Source organism: Xiphias gladius, chromosome 12, assembly GCF_016859285.1.
Source record: "Xiphias gladius isolate SHS-SW01 ecotype Sanya breed wild chromosome 12, ASM1685928v1, whole genome shotgun sequence".
NCBI lineage: Eukaryota > Metazoa > Chordata > Actinopteri > Istiophoriformes > Xiphiidae > Xiphias > Xiphias gladius.
Window position 1 is genome coordinate 16,150,048 of NC_053411.1, and position 20,017 is coordinate 16,170,064.

A 20,017-nucleotide genomic window follows, 5' to 3' on the forward strand; every position below is an offset into this window, starting at 1 on the left:
TGCCTTTTCATGGCTGCTATAACCATTATCTGTCTAATTATGAAATTCAGAAGGTTTAAGGTTAAACTGCTTCCTAACCTAAACTAGTGCAGCAACTTTATGAGGCATTCAAGCGAAATTTTCCACCGCGTGATCAGCAGCATACAGAGTGAGAGTTGTTGACAACTCGGGCAGGAGCATCTGCAGTGTGATGAAACGGGTAAATAAACCGTGTGAGTGTGTGACAGGGCAGAGTGCCTGCTTCACACAGGGCACTAATGAACCCAGAGGACAGATAGAGGACACGCAGCCACAGACAAACACAGACGCACACATTTAGGTACTAATAAGCTGCACGAGCGACTAACTGCTATTCTACAAATAATACCAACCTGAGCTTATAAAACACAAGCAAAAGAGCCTGTTGATAAAATATTCAACAAAAAAGCGTCAGAAACTGAGGCATGGGCGCGGGCGGATGCGAGAGTCCTCGTAACCATAGAAACCCTGTCTCTCTGTTGAGGGGCTGTCAGAGGAGACGTTTGGAGCAGAGAAGGCAGATGTTTGAGCGAAGCATGAGGAAATAATGACTCGGTGGCAGCAAATGTCGCTGTGTGATGAATAAGAATGTGTTTGACATGACTCTAATCCCCATCTTAGATTTTTTTTTTTTAAGGAGTTAAAGCAGGTCCGCTCGGAGAAAGAGTCGACCAATCAAAGCTTTGTTAGAAGGACCGGGAACGGGGACGTCATCCGGCCGTTGCATTCGAAGGGCACTACTCTTTAAGGCAATGTAGCTTAGCTCGGTGAGCGCAGGACTGGTATATTTCCGGCACATTGTTCTTTGGCCGTATTTTCAAACTAGATTTAAAATGTTTAAGAGTACTGCACCCTCTGACACTGAGCGCTGAAGGTTCTTCTCGTCCCAGCGGCACTAACACACTGTGAATTATCTTATATAATAAACCCGAATTGAACTCAAACGAAACCAGAGTCATAGGATGATGTCTGATGGTTGGGCTCTCCTACTATATCGCAGGTGAAGAGAATCGGGTTCTTCGTCCATGACTTTCAATGCTCTCTTATAAAGATGACGCACGCAGATCTTGAATTGTCCTAATAGTTGTGATAGACGTTCCGTGTTGACGTGTAGGCGACACCGACGGGACACTGGGCAAACAAAAGTAAATAACACCCACGTCAAGCTGAAACTGGCCGACGGACACACAACACCAGACCGAGTGATGAAGCAAAATGGCGACGAATGACTCATAAATGACACCAAACAGCACAATCGCAGGGCGTCGGCAGAAGACACAGCAGGTCTGCGTGTTGTTTACATACACGCTCATACTGTTTATTCACACCATGTCCCAACTGCGGAGCCTTCTGTCTGCCAGGTAGCAGCAGTCACGGCCACACAAAAGCACACACACACACACACACACGTACACAGAGAGACAGAACTCATCAGGGTGTCTGGGTCCATGTGTTCAGTGTCAGAACTGTACGTTCTGTTTTTAAATCCGTCCTCTCCTTCCACTCACTCCCGCGGCCTCCACACCACATGACCTTGCCAGTAAAGACTTTGGTTTTTCCCCGACAGCGCTGAGCACGGCTCAAGTCTCGCCTCCTGTAAACTCTCTGATCCGACACACCAAAAAACCGAACCCCCTAAAATTGCTCCTTTAGTTATTTTAAAACCTTCCTTTTGAAGTTTTGAGCTCGGTCGGAGGAGGTCGCTGTTGAGGCCAGATGCAATGGAAATGCAGTGGATTCTTGGAACTTTAAATAAATGAGGTTGATAAATAGATTTTTATTGAAAACCTTAGGGGAAAATTGTGCCATTAACATGTGCAGCCACATTTACGTGTATATTTACATGTATGGCCACATATGGTTTTCAGATATTTTACATGTGAAAAGGAAGACATCGCTTGTAAAAAAAAATTATTTCACCTGTGGCACATATTATATCACATGTAAAGCGGCACTTGACATATAATATTTACATGTGAAAACAAATGTTTCATATGCACTGTTTTGTAGGGGTTACAAAAATCTTCATTAAAAGCTTTGATGAAACATGTTTTCTCTTGATTTTACGTAAACGCGCAAAAATTTTTATACATTAATTTCCACAAACTTTTAGAAAATGTCAGGTTCAGCATTTGGTGTCAGCTCTTCTCTCAACAACCACACGTTCTCAGCTTCATCAGAATAGTTGTTTTATGAACACAACAGAAGAAAGACGTGTGATCTCGCAATTTACGATAAAGGACGAATATCACAATGATGGCACTGATGGTTTTTAGGCAACAAAAAGCTGCTTTTGTCTGGTAAGTCAAGGTGTACTCCTGTTTCCCTAAACGGGATTGTGTCCTTGTCCCTATTCCTTTTTTGTGTCCTTTCTCATCCTGCTATTGATGTAACACACTTGTAAATAAAGACGCACGCACACACACACGCACGCACACACACTTATACGCTTACTAAAATCCCTTTTATTCTCCCTTCTTCCCAGCATGTGAGCCAGGTAACTCCCTCCACGATGAAGTGATACCAACCGCCCCCCTTCCTCTCTCCCATTCTCAAATTCAGGCCCTCCACGCACACGCACACACTCCCCTCTGTCCGTCATCTGGAAGTGATTGCGTCCCCCATTACAGCATGCCTTGGCCGACGTAAAGCGTGTTGGTGTTGACAGCCAGCCTTTTGTCCATAACAGCCCTGAGAAAAAAAAAAAAAAAAAAACTCACAGCACAGACACACACTGATAAAACCGGCCCGCGCTGCAAACACACGCACACACGACGCAGTCTGTTAACTCACTCATACCCAGAGCAACTAGCAGTCGCCGATATAAGCTCAAATCACTCATAACTTGTTGTTTTTAAAAAAAGAAAAATCAGAAATACTTGCAACCCCCCTGCACACACTGAAACTTTTATAGACGTACGGGGCATTTGCGTCACCGTAACAGTAAAATAAATCTAATTTCTTTACACTTATGGTCTTATTTGACCTTCTTTCTATGATTCCTTCCGGTTCTATTTTATGAAAATCTCATATACCTACAGTATGTGATTCCAAATCCAGTGAGATTTGGAAAAGATTAGGGAAAGATCATCGTCGTTATTAAAAGAAACCAAAGTTGGCGGACGGGACACAGACTTCAGACTCTAGTATTTGTAAACCCAACCATCCACCCTGAAAAAAAAAAGAGAGTTTTAGCCGTGGCACAACAATGTCACACTGCCTCCAACTTCGCTAATTACAGAGGACATTATTCACACAACCTCAAGTGGTGGCTTGTTAGGAGAAAAATGACAATGAGGTTATTTTCAGTGTTTGAAAATAGCGCAGACGTCTGACTGACCGTTTCGGGGATTGTGGTGACATCGGCAAACATAGTCCAACACAGATCACGTAACACGTGTGGCCAAAGAATCAGATAGAGTGTGAATGAAACCCCAGGAGAACCCTGTTATACATTATGTTAAGTGAAGTGTTCCAAGTTATCAGGATATTTCTTCTTTGCGTTAAACTGACTGAAGCAGCGTTGACCAGGGTTTCGTTTCGCTTCATTTTTATCACAACTTGGGTGAAGAACTCCACAACAGCCAGGGAACGAGCTCAGAGCTGGTTCATCTGTCAAAAAGTAATGAGGGACATGTAAACAGGATGGGAATGAGGAACGAAACTAATGACTGACACACACACACACACACACACACACTCACACACACACAAATACTATCACTATATCTTCCTCAGTGTGTGTAGTCTCATGTTGTGTTTACATCCTGCTGCCATCATAGACTCTACAACTGCCCTTTGAACAATATGCCTCCATTGAGACTCCCTCTCTCTCTCTCTCTCTCTCCCTCACACACACACACACACACACACACACACACACACACACACACACACACACTCCATCTAAACCATATCACTGCCTGGATCCTCACATCCCCTCTCCCCCCTCTCCTCTTCTCTCTCCCTCCATGATAGGAATCTGCTCTCTGGGAGATGGTAAAGACACTGGCCCCTGTCTCAGCATTAAGGAGAGACAGACAGAGAGACGGACAATGAGTGTGTGCAACAGAGAACAAGTAGTGAGATGCACACACACACATACACACACACACACCCAGAAAGTGCAAAGATGTCTTCTAAGCCGGAGAGAGAAAAACTGCAACATCTGCACACACGCACGCATAAAAACACTTGTAGGAAAGTTGCAGGACTCAGAGGAGAGAGTGCTGTTCTGCACATGTACAGTATTCATTACGCACACACACACACACACACACACACACACACCTGTGGGATTAGATGTTTTTTTGCAGAATCAGGCTGGGATCTTTCTGCCACATCATGTCTCCTGTCATCTTGAAAAACAGATTGAACACACACACACACACACACACTCACACACACACAAATACTATCACTATATCTTCCTCAGTGTGTGTAGTCTCATGTTGTGTTTACATCCTGCTGCCATCATAGACTCTACAACTGCCCTTTGAACAATATGCCTCCATTGAGACTCCCTCTCTCTCTCTCTCTCTCTCCCTCACACACACACACACACACACACACACACACACACACACACACATCACAAACCATATCACTGCCATCTAATCCATATCCCTCCATCCCATCCCTCTCTCTCTCTCTCCCTCCATGATAGGAATCTGCTCTCTGGGAGATGGTAAAGACACTGGCCCCTGTCTCAGCATTAAGGAGAGACAGACAGAGAGACGGACAATGAGTGTGTGCAACAGAGAACAAGTAGTGAGATGCACACACACACATACACACACACACACCCAGAAAGTGCAAAGATGTCTTCTAAGAGAGAGAGAAAAACTGCAACATCTGCACACACGCACGCATAAAAAGTTGCAGGACTCTAGAAAGTTGCAGGACTCAGAGGAGAGGAGAGTGCTGTTCTGCACATGTACATGTACAGTATTACACACACACACACACACATACACACACACACACACACACACACGGGACCTCTTCCCGCATTATATCACTGCTGTTGCTCTATGTCCTGGACTCCTGTGGGATTAGATGTTTTTCACACTGTGGAGAAATCGGAGGCTTTGGGGATCTTTCTGCCCGTCTATCTGTCTTCCTCCACTGCTCCTCTTCTGCAGAAAAACAATTCATTCTCATTTTTTTTTTTCCTTTCCTGATAACTAATCACAGACAGAAAAACAACTCAAGGCAAATAGAAGCCAGAGATGGAAAGTGACTTATTAGTCAAATAATACGGGACTTAAACCTGCCGTAACTGCAATAACCTGCAGATTGTTGGCCAGTCAGTGTTTTTATTATCAATCATTAAAAAAAATGGGGGAGCTACTAATAAAAAAGGATCTAGGTTTAATTTTATTGAAATAAAGGGAGATGATGAACAGGTCAGCAGGATAGCGTCGGCAAACTCTTTGTTTGTTTATATTCCCGACATAAATTATATTCATTTAAGATTCATTCAAGTCACCCCCCCCCCTTAAGAACACGGTGTCCCCCTCATTCAAAGCAGTCTGGGAGTCCAACACTGTAATAAATCCTTAAAAAAATATGTCCAAATTCACTGCAAGGGCCTAAGGATCAACAAATAGTCCGTTTGTTTTAATTTAAGCAGACGAGCGTCGAAGCGATAATCTTGCCGTTCTTCTTTCACCACTACCAGAAACTGACACAACACATCAACGGGGTCGGATTATAACTGTAAGACAAATACACACTACAGCCCGTTATGTGCTGGAGAGCGATCGGGTCGCAGTCCATGGCAAAATGAGATCTAGGTCATTTCCAGTTACAGCAAAAGTCGCAAACCTTTCTCAGTTTACTTCTGCCTGAAATTTCAGAGCACGCTGACAGAGATTTGACCACAATCGCTCAAATTTAACAGCGCGTGCAGTGCGTTCAAAAAGACCGAGTATATGCTCCGACGTCAAGTGTGGAGACGTTTCCTGACATCAGAACTGACAAACCAAAACATCAAACAAATAAAAATCAAACTGGCAAATTCCATAGCAGTGTCCTTAGCACTCGTCCATCTCTCTCCTTCCCTCCTGTTTTCTCGTCTCTCCACTTCTGTCAGTCATCTTTCTTCCTTTCTTTTCCTTCTTCTCTCTGCCCCTTCTCCCCCCTCCTCTGCTCATTTTCATCTCCTCTTCTCTAGCTTTCCTCCCATCTTCATCCTTCCTCTTATTCCTATTCATACTGTACATTCGTACTCCCGGACAGCGCTCCCCACAGGAAAACCGTAGGACTACAAGCTCAGCAAAGTTTGCGCGCACGTGTGTGTTTGTGTGTGTGTGTGTGTGTTTGTGTGTGTGTGTGTGTGTGTCTTGACTCCTTTCACAACCGCCACTTTCGCAACATTTGACAAATCGGTGCTGAAATTAGAAAAAGAAAAACTGCATTAAGTTTATAGCAGGTCGACCGGAGGGCAAGAGACAGTGGGAGACAAGACATTAAAACACACACACGCGCACACACACACAAACATATGCACAAAGGACACACTGGTTGTATTTCATGGAGGCCTACAATAGTATACAATAGCTCTGGCTGGTTGCCATGGCAATGTGTCCAACCAAAAAATTTTTTTTAAAAAGTACAGTGGATGGAGGTAAATATGATTTAAATAAATACAGAAATGTTTTTTCCTTTAGGCTGTGAGAGCACAAGAAGTGTGTGTCCGTCCGTCTGTGTGTGTTTGTCTGTGTGTGCGTGCGTGCGTGTGTAAAAGGGAAAGGACCGGGCTCCCGGCCAAGACAGGAAGTTGTTAGCAGGTTTTCTTCTCCAACTCTTTTACCTGGATCTACAACTCGCTCCAGTTTTTGGGAGAACAACAGCACTTTCTCTCTTTAGTTAATTTTCCTCATTTTACACACACACACACACACATGCGCACACACACACACACACACACACACACACACACACACACACACACACACACACACACACACATTCTCTCTCTGCGGGTAATTAATGGGCAGGTTGACCACAGAAACCACCAAGGGGCCCAGAGCTCCACCTCCACCTAATCCCGGCTTTACTACCTAATGATACTAAGACACACGCAGACAACTGAGTACGTGCAGGCACACAACTACACGCAAGAAAATGTCTCACATACACATACATGCACGCATGCGTGCACGCACACACACACACACACACGCGCACCGAAACACGCTGCAGAAACGCACATTCACTTTGAACACATAAAGCAGGGGAAATACTCACAGGTCCAACAGAAACATTAAATGCACCACATCTACCATGGTTTCTCATTGACCTTGAAAACACGTCCGCACATTTAGTTTTACACACACACACACACACACACACGCACAAAGTGATTTTTTTCACAGACTTTCTGGGAATTACCACTGAACCTTCTCCAACCTGCCATATGGGAATGTGATGATACAGAGAAAAATACTAGATCGATGTGTCATTTTGGATCAAACTGCTGTTTGTGTCTGACCAGACAAGAAACAACCACACTGACATTAAGCTTTTACGACACGTACGACTTCTTATTGTTTTCCATATCAGGTCTGATGTTCCAGCAACGTACTGCAGTTCACGAATGCAATTCTTTGTAGAAAGCCGTCTGTCAAATATCAAATGTCTGGCCTAAGATAAGGTAAGTTAAGTAAGGTTAGTTAAAGGTATCCTGTGGAGTTTTTGACTTCTACCAGCACTATGGATTTGTTTATCTCGCACATGCACGCGCGCCCGATACGCAGTCCTGCCAATGGTTTCGCACTATTCCGCTGATCTGCAGATGGCAGTATTGTGCCAAGAAAATTCAGCAATGCACCAGCAAAGGCAGGGAAGAACACAGCGAGCTAGTAAACATGGATATAAAAACAATAGGGGATTTATAATACTTTAAAAAATAAAAAAATCAGCTTTGCGAATGTTCTGTAAGGAAGGAAATGCATTCAACACGTCCGTTAGCACTGAATCCGTTTCGGAGAATGTAAACATAACTTTTGCTGCGAGCAATTTTTAATGCACCAACGTGAGAGGCCTCTTAACAAATCTGGTTTTCATAGTGTCCCAAAACGATGAACTACGCCTGATGGCTAGGGAGGAGGACAAACCACGCTAAAAAAATAAAAAATAAAAAAATTGTTTCATTTTTGAAGCCGTAAACAAGTCCTCCAAATTAAACAACAAAATACATTTTGTTTGTCAGAGCCCTGTAGAATGACATCGTTGGGCAGGCACTTCCAAAGAATACTCGGCAGGCGATTGGATGAACCATCTGTCTATCAGCGTCTATCACGGGCTAACTTCACCCGGTTAGATCAACAAACCATACGACGTTCACGACATTCACGGAGTCAGTTGGTGAAACAAACTCTCGGCGAAGCCAGTCGGGAGAAGAGCGAAAACATCATTTCCATCGACAAAAGCCTTCGGTGCCGTTCTTTGCTCTTCTTTCTGATATAACTCACACTATAGCAGCATCTACATTAACCTCTCTAGAAACCACCACTGTGGTTAACGAAGAGTCGACTCTCACCGTCGGCGCACCTAAGACACGCCCGTAGCTGCCAGGGGTTCCTCCAGCGCGCGAATGGCTTGGAGCCTGGCAAGGTGGACGTCCAAATGCCTCGCGAGGCTAGCTATCAGACGGACGGCTTCAATTGCCTGTGCCTTCCAAAACCGTCACAAATCACTGTTGAAAAGTAAATCTGTTGCATTATGTGATACTGCTATAGTTAAGGTTTGGCTGGTATGGGCACAAAAATGACCAGGTTAGGGAAAAGATCATGCGTGGGGTTAAAGTAAATGCTATTTTAAGGTTAAAGGACGTTCGTCATCATTAGGGGGTCGACCGGTTACAAGAAATTTCACTGAAATCTAAATCAGATTATTAATAAATTATAGCCTTTTCTCCTGCAGTGTATTGGAGTGGTGGTGGGACGTTTCTGCTGCCTTCTGAATCACTGCTAATAGGAAGAGAGATGGTGGGGGAGGAGAAGTGAAAATTTTGACACCGAAAAGATTTTTGAGTCCGCAGCTTACATCTGTGATAAAAAACAAAACAAAAACAAACAAACCAGGTTTTTAGAGAACATCTCCAAAATGAAAGCCGAGATGTCGAAAGTCATCCATCGCCACTGAATGCATCTGTGTTTGGGGTCAAACCTGAATTTATCTCTGGACAACAGCTCCAAACAAGTTTCCAAAGCTGTTTTTAGAGGGGTTTCTTTTTTGCCTCGAGCATGTCACTTTTTGTAAGAGCATTCTGAGATGTGTTGGAGGATGGAGAGAGAAGGGAAAAGAAGTAAGGAAGGAGGAGAAGGGGAATTACAGAGGGGCCAACAGGGAGGGATATTGAGTCATGAGGTTGACGTCCACCCGTGGGAACGAGAGAGGAGAGGGGGAGGAAGAGGGGAATTAGAGAGAGAGAGAGAGAGAGAAAGGAGTTAAAGCTTTTTATCCATCCCCTCATCAACGACTTGATTTTAATAACAGGTTTTGGAAGGAACTGAGGAGTCGGGAGTGAAAGAAAAAGCAGCGAGCAACAACTACCATCGCTGCCTGCTGGAAAAAACAAATACTCTTATACTGTGTCTCGGTTCAATGCATTCCAGCAGCCTGTTGCACCAGCAGTGTCAGTCCGATCTTAAGGTGGAGTGTAATGGAGCGTCTGCAATATCTGCTTCCACGTAACTTGTTGGTCTCGCACCAAACTCCCCCTCCTGCTCAGTCGCACCGTCTCCACTTCCACTAAAAACCAAAACTAGGTCGACCATAATCAAAACGTTGCCACCGAGTGTTTCTTCCTGTGCAACATTCAGGCCGAATGGGAGAGAGGGCCACAGTTAATAGTGATGCAACCATCAGTTTAGCACTGCGCTTCTGTAACAGTTTTCAAGAAACGGATCAAAATCAATGGAGCAGAAAAAGAGACATTGTCTTCTTTATTCTACTCGTTCTTCCTTGTCAAAACCTGGCACCTATATTACCCACAATGCAACTCAACTGCTGACAGTTAGGTCAGCGATCCGGGTGTGTTACGTCAGTGGCGGCCAATGTGGCCTCAAGCAGAGATGAGGAGCAGGCTTCGGCGGTCTGCTAGGCTCACTTTTTTTCTTACTCAGGGCTCCATGCGTGCAACCGCACGCGACCAAAAATCTGTCAAGTGCAACTAAAACCTTTTCATTGGCGGCACCGGTTTACCTGACATCTAGAGGGTCCAGCCCGGACCCGACGCCATCAGCAGAGGTAACTGGAGAGCTGGGCGGCCCTATATGCTCACCGTGCAAGCTGTGCGGGGCCCTGCAAGATTACGCAAGAGCCCCGCCTCCCCCTCACGTCGAAGAGGATGTCAGTGTTTGCAACTGCGACGAGAGAATGAAGCTGAGCTCTCCTTCTGGTCTCAAAAAGAGCAAAACAAACAAACAAAAAGAAAATGAAGTGAATTGCTGGAACGGCAATGAGTTAAATTTGTGTTCTCTTCTCTCCAAGCTTGATGTCAGCAAATAACAGTAACGTTAAGTTGACGTGCATCAAGTTGACTTTGCTGGGCGGCGCATCTCTTGGTCGCTGTCTTACTTACTTACCAGCCACTTCCAGGGCTGCGTCCCGCGACTTTGCGCCCGACTTATTGGGAAAAACCGGTTGCTACAAATTGCCGAAATTACAGCACAGGTGTTAATTCACGCAAGAGACTGCAACGACTCTTGGACTCCAAACCTGTCTCAATTTCAAACCATAAAAAGATGAACCAGTTACCAGCTCAAGTGACCTGTTATATATTTGCAAAACTCTAGTCTGTGTCTAGACCACGATCATTGCCATGTTTGTGGATCAGTGAACCATTTTATACTCTCAAAGTCCTCTGTAGCTACATTTGCTTTTAAAGATTAGCCAGCTGATCAAAAACTGCCAAACATTTGTCGTTCCCATCTTTTCAAATGTGAGGATTCACTGCCTTACTCTGTTTAATATTGTTACAAATTCAGTATTTTTGAACTATTGTTGGAAATGTCACCTTGGCTCTCTGGAATATATCATAAGCATTTTTCATTATTTCTGACATTTCATATAGTAAATGATTATTTGAAAAAAATCGATAAAGAAATACTGTGGACACTGACGATAATTATTAGTTGTAGCCCTAAAAACTTTAGGAAGATTTTTTCCTTTACGTTGTTTAAAATGGTTGAAAAACAACTATGTTTTGTGTGCATGCAGATTTGATTGATAAGTGTTTACATCTTTTCTTATTTGGTAAATATGAATTAAGTTTTCTCCTACATGCAGTTTGATTAATCATGCAGAGAGTCTCTGCAGCTCGTTAATGTTGCAGATTAGAAAATTAATGCAACTATATTGTGATTTGGGAAATCGATTGATTCAGTTATAGTGATATATATATATATATATATATATATATATATATATATATACATATATATACATATATATATATATATATATATATATATACATATACATATATATATATATATATATATATATATATATATATACACATACATACATATATACATATACATATACATATACATACATATACATATATACATATACACACGCACATACATATACATGTACATATATACATGCACACACACACACATATATATACATGTACATATATACATGCACACACATATATATACACACATATATATACATATATGTATATATGTGTGTGTGTGTGTAAATACTTAGCCAATATCAAAGCAGAATAAGGCTGCCCTGCTCTCTAAGGGATTAAACTTAATCTTGTTGCACTTGAAGCCACGTACCAAACACTGATGTCATCGCAGGTGCGTTGTCTTTGACAGCTCAGGGAAAACACCTGCTGTGATATCACCAACTGGGATTTGTCCAGAAGTGAAATGTGCTTGTGGTTTGCTTATAATTTCAAACCACAGAGAGCTTCTTCCCTGTGGGATTCCCTGGGGATTTACCACTTAAAGCAAACTCACCACCTACAACCGTTTAACCCTACCTCGGCAGACCGAGCGGGAAACATTTTGTTACAACAAACTTCGGCAGAGCCTGCCTGTAAAATCAGCCTTGGGTCAGAGGAAAAATGTGGTTGGAAGATGGGAAAAGGCACCAAAAGAAAACACAAAACTCTGGTTCCCATCCACATACTTGAGATATTCCTGCACAACTTGGGGTCAACGGCAGCCGGCAGAAAATGGCAGGAAATGAAGCCAGGGTGAAAGCCAGAAAGCTGAGGACAAATTCCTCAAGTTCAGCCCCTTCTGAGTGACAGCTTCCAGTGGAAAGAGGGCAACACACATGCAAACACACCCTCATGCTATCAAGCTTTCCGAAGTGACGACTGACATCCTCTTCCTCTGTATCAGTTTTGCTCTTCCCCCTCAACCCCAGGAGGAGGAAAAGCAGCTCCGATCCCTCCAGCCCTGGAAGCGGCTCAGGAGACCCAACTCCTGTACAAACTCTAAACTGAGTGGAAAAAATCCCCTCATCCAGGCCTGGAACATGTGTTTCAGCGTGGCCTTACTTATGCAACTCTGACCGAGTTTCACTGTTTTTTTGGCAGGTGGTGGTGGTGGTGGTGGTGGTGGTGGTAGTGGGTGGGTGGGGGGGGATTGTCAGCGGAGGAAAAGCACACATCCCCGAATGAGGGGAAAAGAGTGCAGGTTTTTCTCATCCTTACAGATCTGAAAAGCCTAAACTGCCCAAACCTAACCGAGCCTTAACCACAGTGGTGGTAGCCATATGAATCCATTTCAACTTGTCCAAACAGCTTAGCAACGAAAACCAGGCACCGCAGGCCCGTCGAGCCTGATCACTGCACATGCTGAAGCTGCGTACGTGAGGCTGCAGCGAGACAGATACACCGTAGATGAAGAACAACAAAGCATAAACCCAACCTCGGTCCTGTCGTCCAAGTACATGAGCTAAGCATCCAGACAGGGTAACATTAGAATGAAATAACAGTCTGATCTTACATTTGTCCTTGTCATTCTTACAGTACTATTCCTAAATAGCTCTATGGTGTAATACAAGGACCAAGCTGTTTCCTTGTTTCCATTTCTTCTGCATGGATCATCGGCTTGTGCGTATGCCGACTATTCACCAGTCACACGCAGCATTAGCCTCGATCTTTGGCGCATTGTCAGGTGTGCGGCCGTCACGTGTACATTTAAGTCTCCGTGAAAGGGTTCTCGTTTTAAAACGAGTCAGCTGGAAACCTTAAAAAGTCGGCCGGAGCAACCAGCTCGTGGAGCTAATGTTATCTTAACGAGCTAGCTAGCTACAGCTGATAATATCTGACCCCATCACGGACCCACGGTTTAGAAAACGACAAAGCGTTTCAAGTGTGCTTGTTTGTGGCAAACAGAGGAAGTGGCTTGTTTGCATGTTAGTGGTTTTAGGCGAAGAGAAGTTGTTTGATTGACGGGTATCGTTTGGCAAAATGGTAGAAGAAAGAAAACGGGGATCCTCTGCTGCATTAATGATGTTTTTCAGGGGGAAAATGTATCATCCAGTTTTTGGGCAGAAGATTTTGCTGATGTTTCAATCACTCGATCAGCTCCTTCGCACACTTCTAGACCTGTGAGTATCATAACAAAACCACGGTCCACAGTAATCATTTTACATCGTAATACACCTCCATTAGTGAACATGATATGCACGAATGGGTTGCTGAACGGGTCCAGGGGCTACAAAGAGACAAAAAAACAACCACAGGGAGACACAAAACTGCAAAGACACACAAAAGGATTACAAAGACACACACACAAAATTACCACAAAGATACACAAAACTAAACAAACACAAAAAACAAAGACATAAAATGACAGACACATAAAACGACTACAAATAACCACAAAACATCTGAAAAGAGACACAGATCAACCACAAAGAGACATAAAACAACCACTAAGAGACACAAAGAGACATGACTGCATTGTTTGTATTTGTTTTGTGTCTCTTTAAACCGTCAATTTCGCTTCTTTAGAGAATCATGCACACGCTTTGATTTTTTTCCATCAAGTTATCTCGAGTTCAAGATGTTAAATAGTTTAATATATCTTACCCTTTTTTCTCTGACACGGTGCCACGTGTGGCTCTGCTTCCTGCGCCCGCTATTCCCAATTCGGCTCCTCATTTGGCTCGTCAGCAAGCATGTCAACCAATATCACAATGTGTACAATTTTATTTTGTTTATACGTGCAAGGCTGTGAGGGCCAAAGGGCTTCGTGTTGCCTCAACACTATGCAGTGGAGGGTTGAGTTAGGCAACAGTGACCACAGTGCGGTAAGTGGATTTTAGAGGAAAGTGGCTGAAAATGCTCAACAGTCTGAGCTTTTAAAATCAGCAGAGGAGGAGAAACCCAAGTGTTTATACTTTGTTTTTCTTTTCGGCAAAAGGTAAATTAATGTTTCCCATCTTCGTTGAGATAGTAGGAGGCAAGGACGACAGAGAGAGAAAAAGAGGCAGTGGAGTGAGGATGATGATGAGAGATGATGGCCCAGGCGGGCTCTATTGATTATTTAGCCGCGTGCTTCTGCCCACATGATAGTGATACAGCAAGAGCCCACACAGAATTTAGAAAGGAGAAGAGAGAGGATCTATGCATCTCACACAGATGAACACATGTACAGAAACGATTCTTTCCTCTTTCACTCACACACTCACACACACACACACACACACACACACACACACGGGTGAGTTCACTCTCCATAAAGTAAACTAAATGGCAAGCTGCATTGTGTTTTATCTTTCTTCTACTCCTCTCTCCAGCTCTACATCTGGTCTTTGTTTAGAGGGATTTTCTCTTATCATACTGTTCTTGCTCTCTCTCTCTCTCTCACACACACACACACACACACACACACACACACACACACACACACACACACACACACACACACACACAGAGACACAAACACTGCTGACAGCTTCGTAAAATCATGTTCACAGTTGGCTTACTCTACTCATGTGCTCACTCCTTGAGCTGTAATGCAAACAAAGAGAAAATTGCACGTGATACGTTTGTGCAAAGTCTGCAGAGTAAGACGGGCTTGCGGCCATGCTGAAAATCTCCCATCATGCATCTGGGCTGCTTCTTACTGGCATGGGAACAATTAGGGGTGCATGCGTCCCAGTGACACTGATGTGCAAGGCAGAGCTGAACTACAGTATATGTGGTCATTTTTGAATAAAAGAATCCATGCAAGTGTAGCCACTAACACTTAAAGACACTGATCAGCTACGAAGGAGCAACACTACTGATATACCCCGAATCAATATTGAACTGCATTGTACTGTAGGTTAATTCAATCCATCAGGTAGGTTTAGATTATTGATTGTTATTGTGACCACTCCCGGTGACCTCTTTCTCCAGAGAAAGGGCCGTGAAAAATCTTTAAGATGAGGAGGGAAAAGTACGTTTCAGAGTATACACCTGAATTCTCCCGCTCTAGGCCTCTGTGCCCAGGTTCTCCCTTTGAGGATCATCACTTCAATTCAGTTCAATTCTAGGGGCAATTGGAGACAAGCAGGTTTGAGTTGAGTCAGGCAGCCTGTTATATCCGCCGATATTGGCGCTGTCAAAACTGGCCACGACAGACGTCGGATTATTGCTTCTTAAAAAAAAAAAAAAAGGTTCAATTTGAAAATCTATTTTTGCACATTATGTCCATAAGAGGGCAAAGCAATACAACGAGCGACACAACTACGCGGCGGCATATTTGTGCCCGCAGGTTGCTAGTGCTGTATTGGTGGGTTGTACTGTAGCTTACACAGCTATCACACAACTATATCTCGAGGTTCCGTAATTTTGCCGTCTACAGACCAAAATCCAGAGTATTTCCAAACGGGGCTTTTTAGTTTTGCTCGGAGAGAAAATCCCTCTCTCTGCTGCCGAGTTGGGTTGGGAACTCTCTGCCATCTCTACCACACAGTCCTTGTTGAGGTATTCGCTTGTTTCATTCCATTTTCAGCCAGTGAAAGTGACGTTGCACGGCTCCTGTCCGTCATGCGGTGCGTTCAGTGCAGCGGCCCCGGCCCCGTGGCCCAGGCCCCGCTGCAGTGGGTCACTTTCAGTGCTGCTTTTTTCTTTCTTTTTTTCACAAACAAGTATCTTTTTAAAAAAATCACAATTCGATTATATAAAATCAAATAGTTCATATTAGCTTCTTGCACATACATCTTATCTATGTACATGTCAGCCGATCAGTAACAAGAAGTCGCAGCACAGAAACGCTGGACTAGGCCTGAGGTCATTCAGAAACAGCGTCATAGTTTGTCCACCAGAGAGCACTGAAAAAAATGCTTTTCCAACTGGAAAATGTCCTGTTCAGTATGTATCTTGGTCACAATTCTTAAAATAACAAAAAAACCCAAACAAAAACGAATCTAAGGTTTCCGATTCAATATTGGTTTTTTTCAGGAGCTTATGTTTTAAAAAACTCCCAATTACTGATACTAGTATCTGACTCCAAAGTGCAGTATCAGCTGGTGCATCTGTTGGACCGTCAGTACCAAGAAGCTGCCATGTAAAGGCGCCAAACTAGGTCTGAGGTCGTGTAGAAATAGTGGCAGCAATACATTTGTCCACCAGAGAGCAGTAACACCATGATTTTTCAACTCCAAAATGTCCCGCTCAGTACGCGTCCGTCAGTCAGGTCGTAAGAGCCACACGCATAAAAACAGCCTTGAAATATGAAATATGAATAACGGAGCAAATCAAACCCTGGTATTTCTTGACTTAGCAACAACAGAAGATACAAACTCGCAGCGTAAATCCGTAGATGAACGAGATTTCTCTGATCAACGATGGCCGGTGAGACCATCAGAAAGTTTTCAAACGTCAACGTATTCTCCTGACATGTTTTAAGACTCGTGAAAAGATTCTGCTTTCTGTGTGATAATTTCTTTTCATAATTTCCATATTTTTTACATGTACTACTTCTCCCTCACTGAAAAATCTACAGTCTCTGAATATACAAAGATATAGGTTTAACTACTGGACACAGGATGTCTCCTACTTCACTGAAGACTCCTTCTGTCAGTGTTGCTGTGCACCGGAGGTCTCAGGTTCCCACGTCACACTTGTACTAGTTGCATGTTGGACCATGACTGGTCTCCAGCCTAGTTCTGATATCATAAAAACCTGCTCGGGGTTAAGCTGAGCTCACACAAACTTTCCTCCTTTGGCAGACGAAAGTGAAAAACAGCCTTCTGTCAAACTCTGCACGTGAAGTAACAGTAAGCGAAACACATTTTCTAGGGTGAGGGGGTGGGGGTACGTGTGTGTGTGTGTGTGTGTGTGGCTGGGGGGGGGTGCTTTGACTTGCAAGTGAGTGACAAGAGCGTCATCTTTAATCTGAACCCAGATGCCTTGACCTGCCACAGCTCACTTTAACTCCCAAACCGAGTGATCATGTCGACAGAGATGAAAGAAAAACACACAAAGAGCAGGAGCTGATGCCGCGAAGGAGTCGACAGGGACAAAGTGGCAGGTAGAGAGACACAAGTCTAAAACGTGATTGACATCTCTGCATTTAAACCAGGTTCACATTCCACTCTCTACACACACACACACACACACAATGTGCTGCCTTCAGGGGGCGTCCTGTAAACCGGCGTAATCCAAGAGCTAAAGTCACGGAAAGTGGCTGGTCAGAAAAGGTGCAGGGCTTTGCACAATCCTCCTGTTGCCCCCACTAGTTTTAACCTGCTACACGGACACAAATTACTAACAATAACTGATCTTGGATCATTCACTCACGCTTGCATGCTCTCCACCGTCACATCTTGGCATTCAACTCTGGTTTGATGTAAAATTTTTCAGCAGAATGTTTATCACTCTACTGCATCACCCAAAGTAAGCTCTGATATTTCCTGCAGCAGTTGAAGGCAGGACCCCTCTCTCTGCCAGCTGACAAAAACAAACCTCTCACTTACTCACGACCCTGAATAGGTCTTGAGATGGACCCCGCACAGTGCAGTGATGACCCCAGAGTGACTCAGGAAGAAAAATCTCTTAACAGAACCATAAATCTCTCCGGAAAAAGCGAGAATTTGAGCTGATTTCCCAAAGTTTGACACCACTGGTCTGACTCCACCAGCCTAGAAAGCTGCTTCAACTCAGCTCCTCCAACTGCAAGCTCTGTAAAGTGACACCAGGTGTGTGTGTGTGTGTGTGTGTGTGTGTGTGTGTGTGTGTGTGTGTGTGTGTGTGTGTGCGTGCGCGCGTCTCAAACTTAAGCAGCTTTTTCATTTCCTCTTACTTCTCGGCGGGGGCTTGCTGACCAGCTCTGCGACGTGCCTCTGCAGCCGGACCACTCTGCCCTCCAGCGCACCGGACCGGCGGCAGATGGACACCAGCTCCCCCTCCAGCTCCTCCAGGATGCTCACCGAGTGCCGGGACAGATCCGAGAGCTGCCGGAGCACCGAGCACAGGGTGAAGTCGCACACGTCCACCAAGTCGCGGAAAATCTCCGCCTGCCGCGGCCGCGGCCGCGGACGCGCCTCCGGCAGCCTCCCGCCGTCGGGCTTGCACACATCTTTCGGAAGTATCGTCCGCTTGCAGAAAGGCATGATTTCTCCCCGCCAAAAATACTAACAAACTCCGTGGGCAGTCAAGTTATATTCCCGTGGTCCCTCTCCCTCCGGCTGGCGCGCAGACGCATGCTACGAATCGTCCTGGGGGACAAACTCGGCCGCCGTTGGAGAGGCTTGGAGCGAGTTGCGCGTCGTGCGCCCTCATCGTGTTTGACTGGGGAGCGAGCTTTTCGCCGTTGTTCGGTGTAGTGGAGAGACTCGGCAGCTGTGACGACTGGTGTCAAGGCAGGCAGAGTGTAGCGCGCGAAACATCCGGTTTGAACTTTCACAACCAAGGCCCCAACTTTTATATATATATATATATATATATATATATATATATATATATATATATATATATATATATATATATATATATATATATATATTCGAAACGACCAAAGTGTCAAAATGGATTTGGGGATCATGTATTTTATCTAATGTCGTCGTTATTTCATTATATATATGTACACACACTGATACACACTGATATATAAGTTTATAGACTATATACATCTAGAGTGAAACTTCATGATATTTCCACCACATCGGCCCCACCACAGAAAACATAGCCTACAACCAAAAACTAACTTAAAATTGATTGAACCGACTTTCTTTAGTTGGCCTCTGAGTTCAGTGATATATTTGAAATTGTACTTATGTAGGGCTTTATGATTTTGCACAGTCAAAGTTTTTAATCAAACCAAGAGTGAACCTATCACATCCAGCTTTTATTTTCAATCCAGTCATGAAACCAATGCACCATTTTATCCCGCACCGGGTGTTTCCGGTGACATTTTAGGTGTAACGTGGTTGTCCTGGACACCCTCATAATTCTCGCCCCTTCTGCGTGCTTTTACTTTGAAGCCGCATAGACCAAAGTCACGTCTGATTTTGTCCGGTTTGACGCGGCGACACGGGGCGCAACAGTCTTGTGTTTTCCCGAGTACGAGACCTGTCTGGAGGAAGAAGGGAGATGGAGGAGGAAGAGGAGAAGATGGATGAAGAGGAGGGGGGGGGGCTGAGGGCGTAAGACAGGGGATGGATGAACTGTTCAGGAGTCCTTCATGCACCGCTGCGCGTAACTGTGCGCGCCCACGTGTGGTTAATGCGTGTGCATGTGCGGGTAGGTGGAAGACACGTTAAGCGGGTGGACACTCCTGTCCACAAACTTTTGTGTTCTTTTTGTCCGGGGCTGTTTGTCACGGTCTGTTGCCCCTTAGATCCAGCAGGGAGAAACTTTAATGCCGCCGTAAACAATAGTGTTTCAGACATTACTGGGCTTCCAACATTGGGACAGGGCACAAAGTCAGGCCCCTAGACAAGATGCCCCCCCCACCTGACTGCTCAAAAGTCACCAAAATCCACTGGACAGCCTGAAACCAGAGGAGCTGAG

The 20,017-nt window shown here is 44.4% G+C and overlaps 1 protein-coding gene across 1 annotated transcript in view; it reads right to left on the bottom strand.

Annotated features, from left to right (window-relative positions):
• The window catches only part of nhsl2 (NHS-like 2), a 148,482-nt gene extending 129,660 nt beyond the window's left edge, over positions 1-18,822 (bottom strand). Inside the window, exons 1-2 of the mRNA XM_040141576.1 lie at positions 18,309-18,822; positions 2,602-2,709 (exon numbers count right to left, since the gene is read on the bottom strand). Coding sequence (XP_039997510.1) covers positions 2,602-2,709; positions 18,309-18,618 — 418 coding nt within the window. The 5' untranslated portion in view covers positions 18,619-18,822. The remainder of the gene's footprint in view (positions 1-2,601; positions 2,710-18,308) is intronic.
• Positions 18,823-20,017: the final 1,195 nt, after the last annotated feature.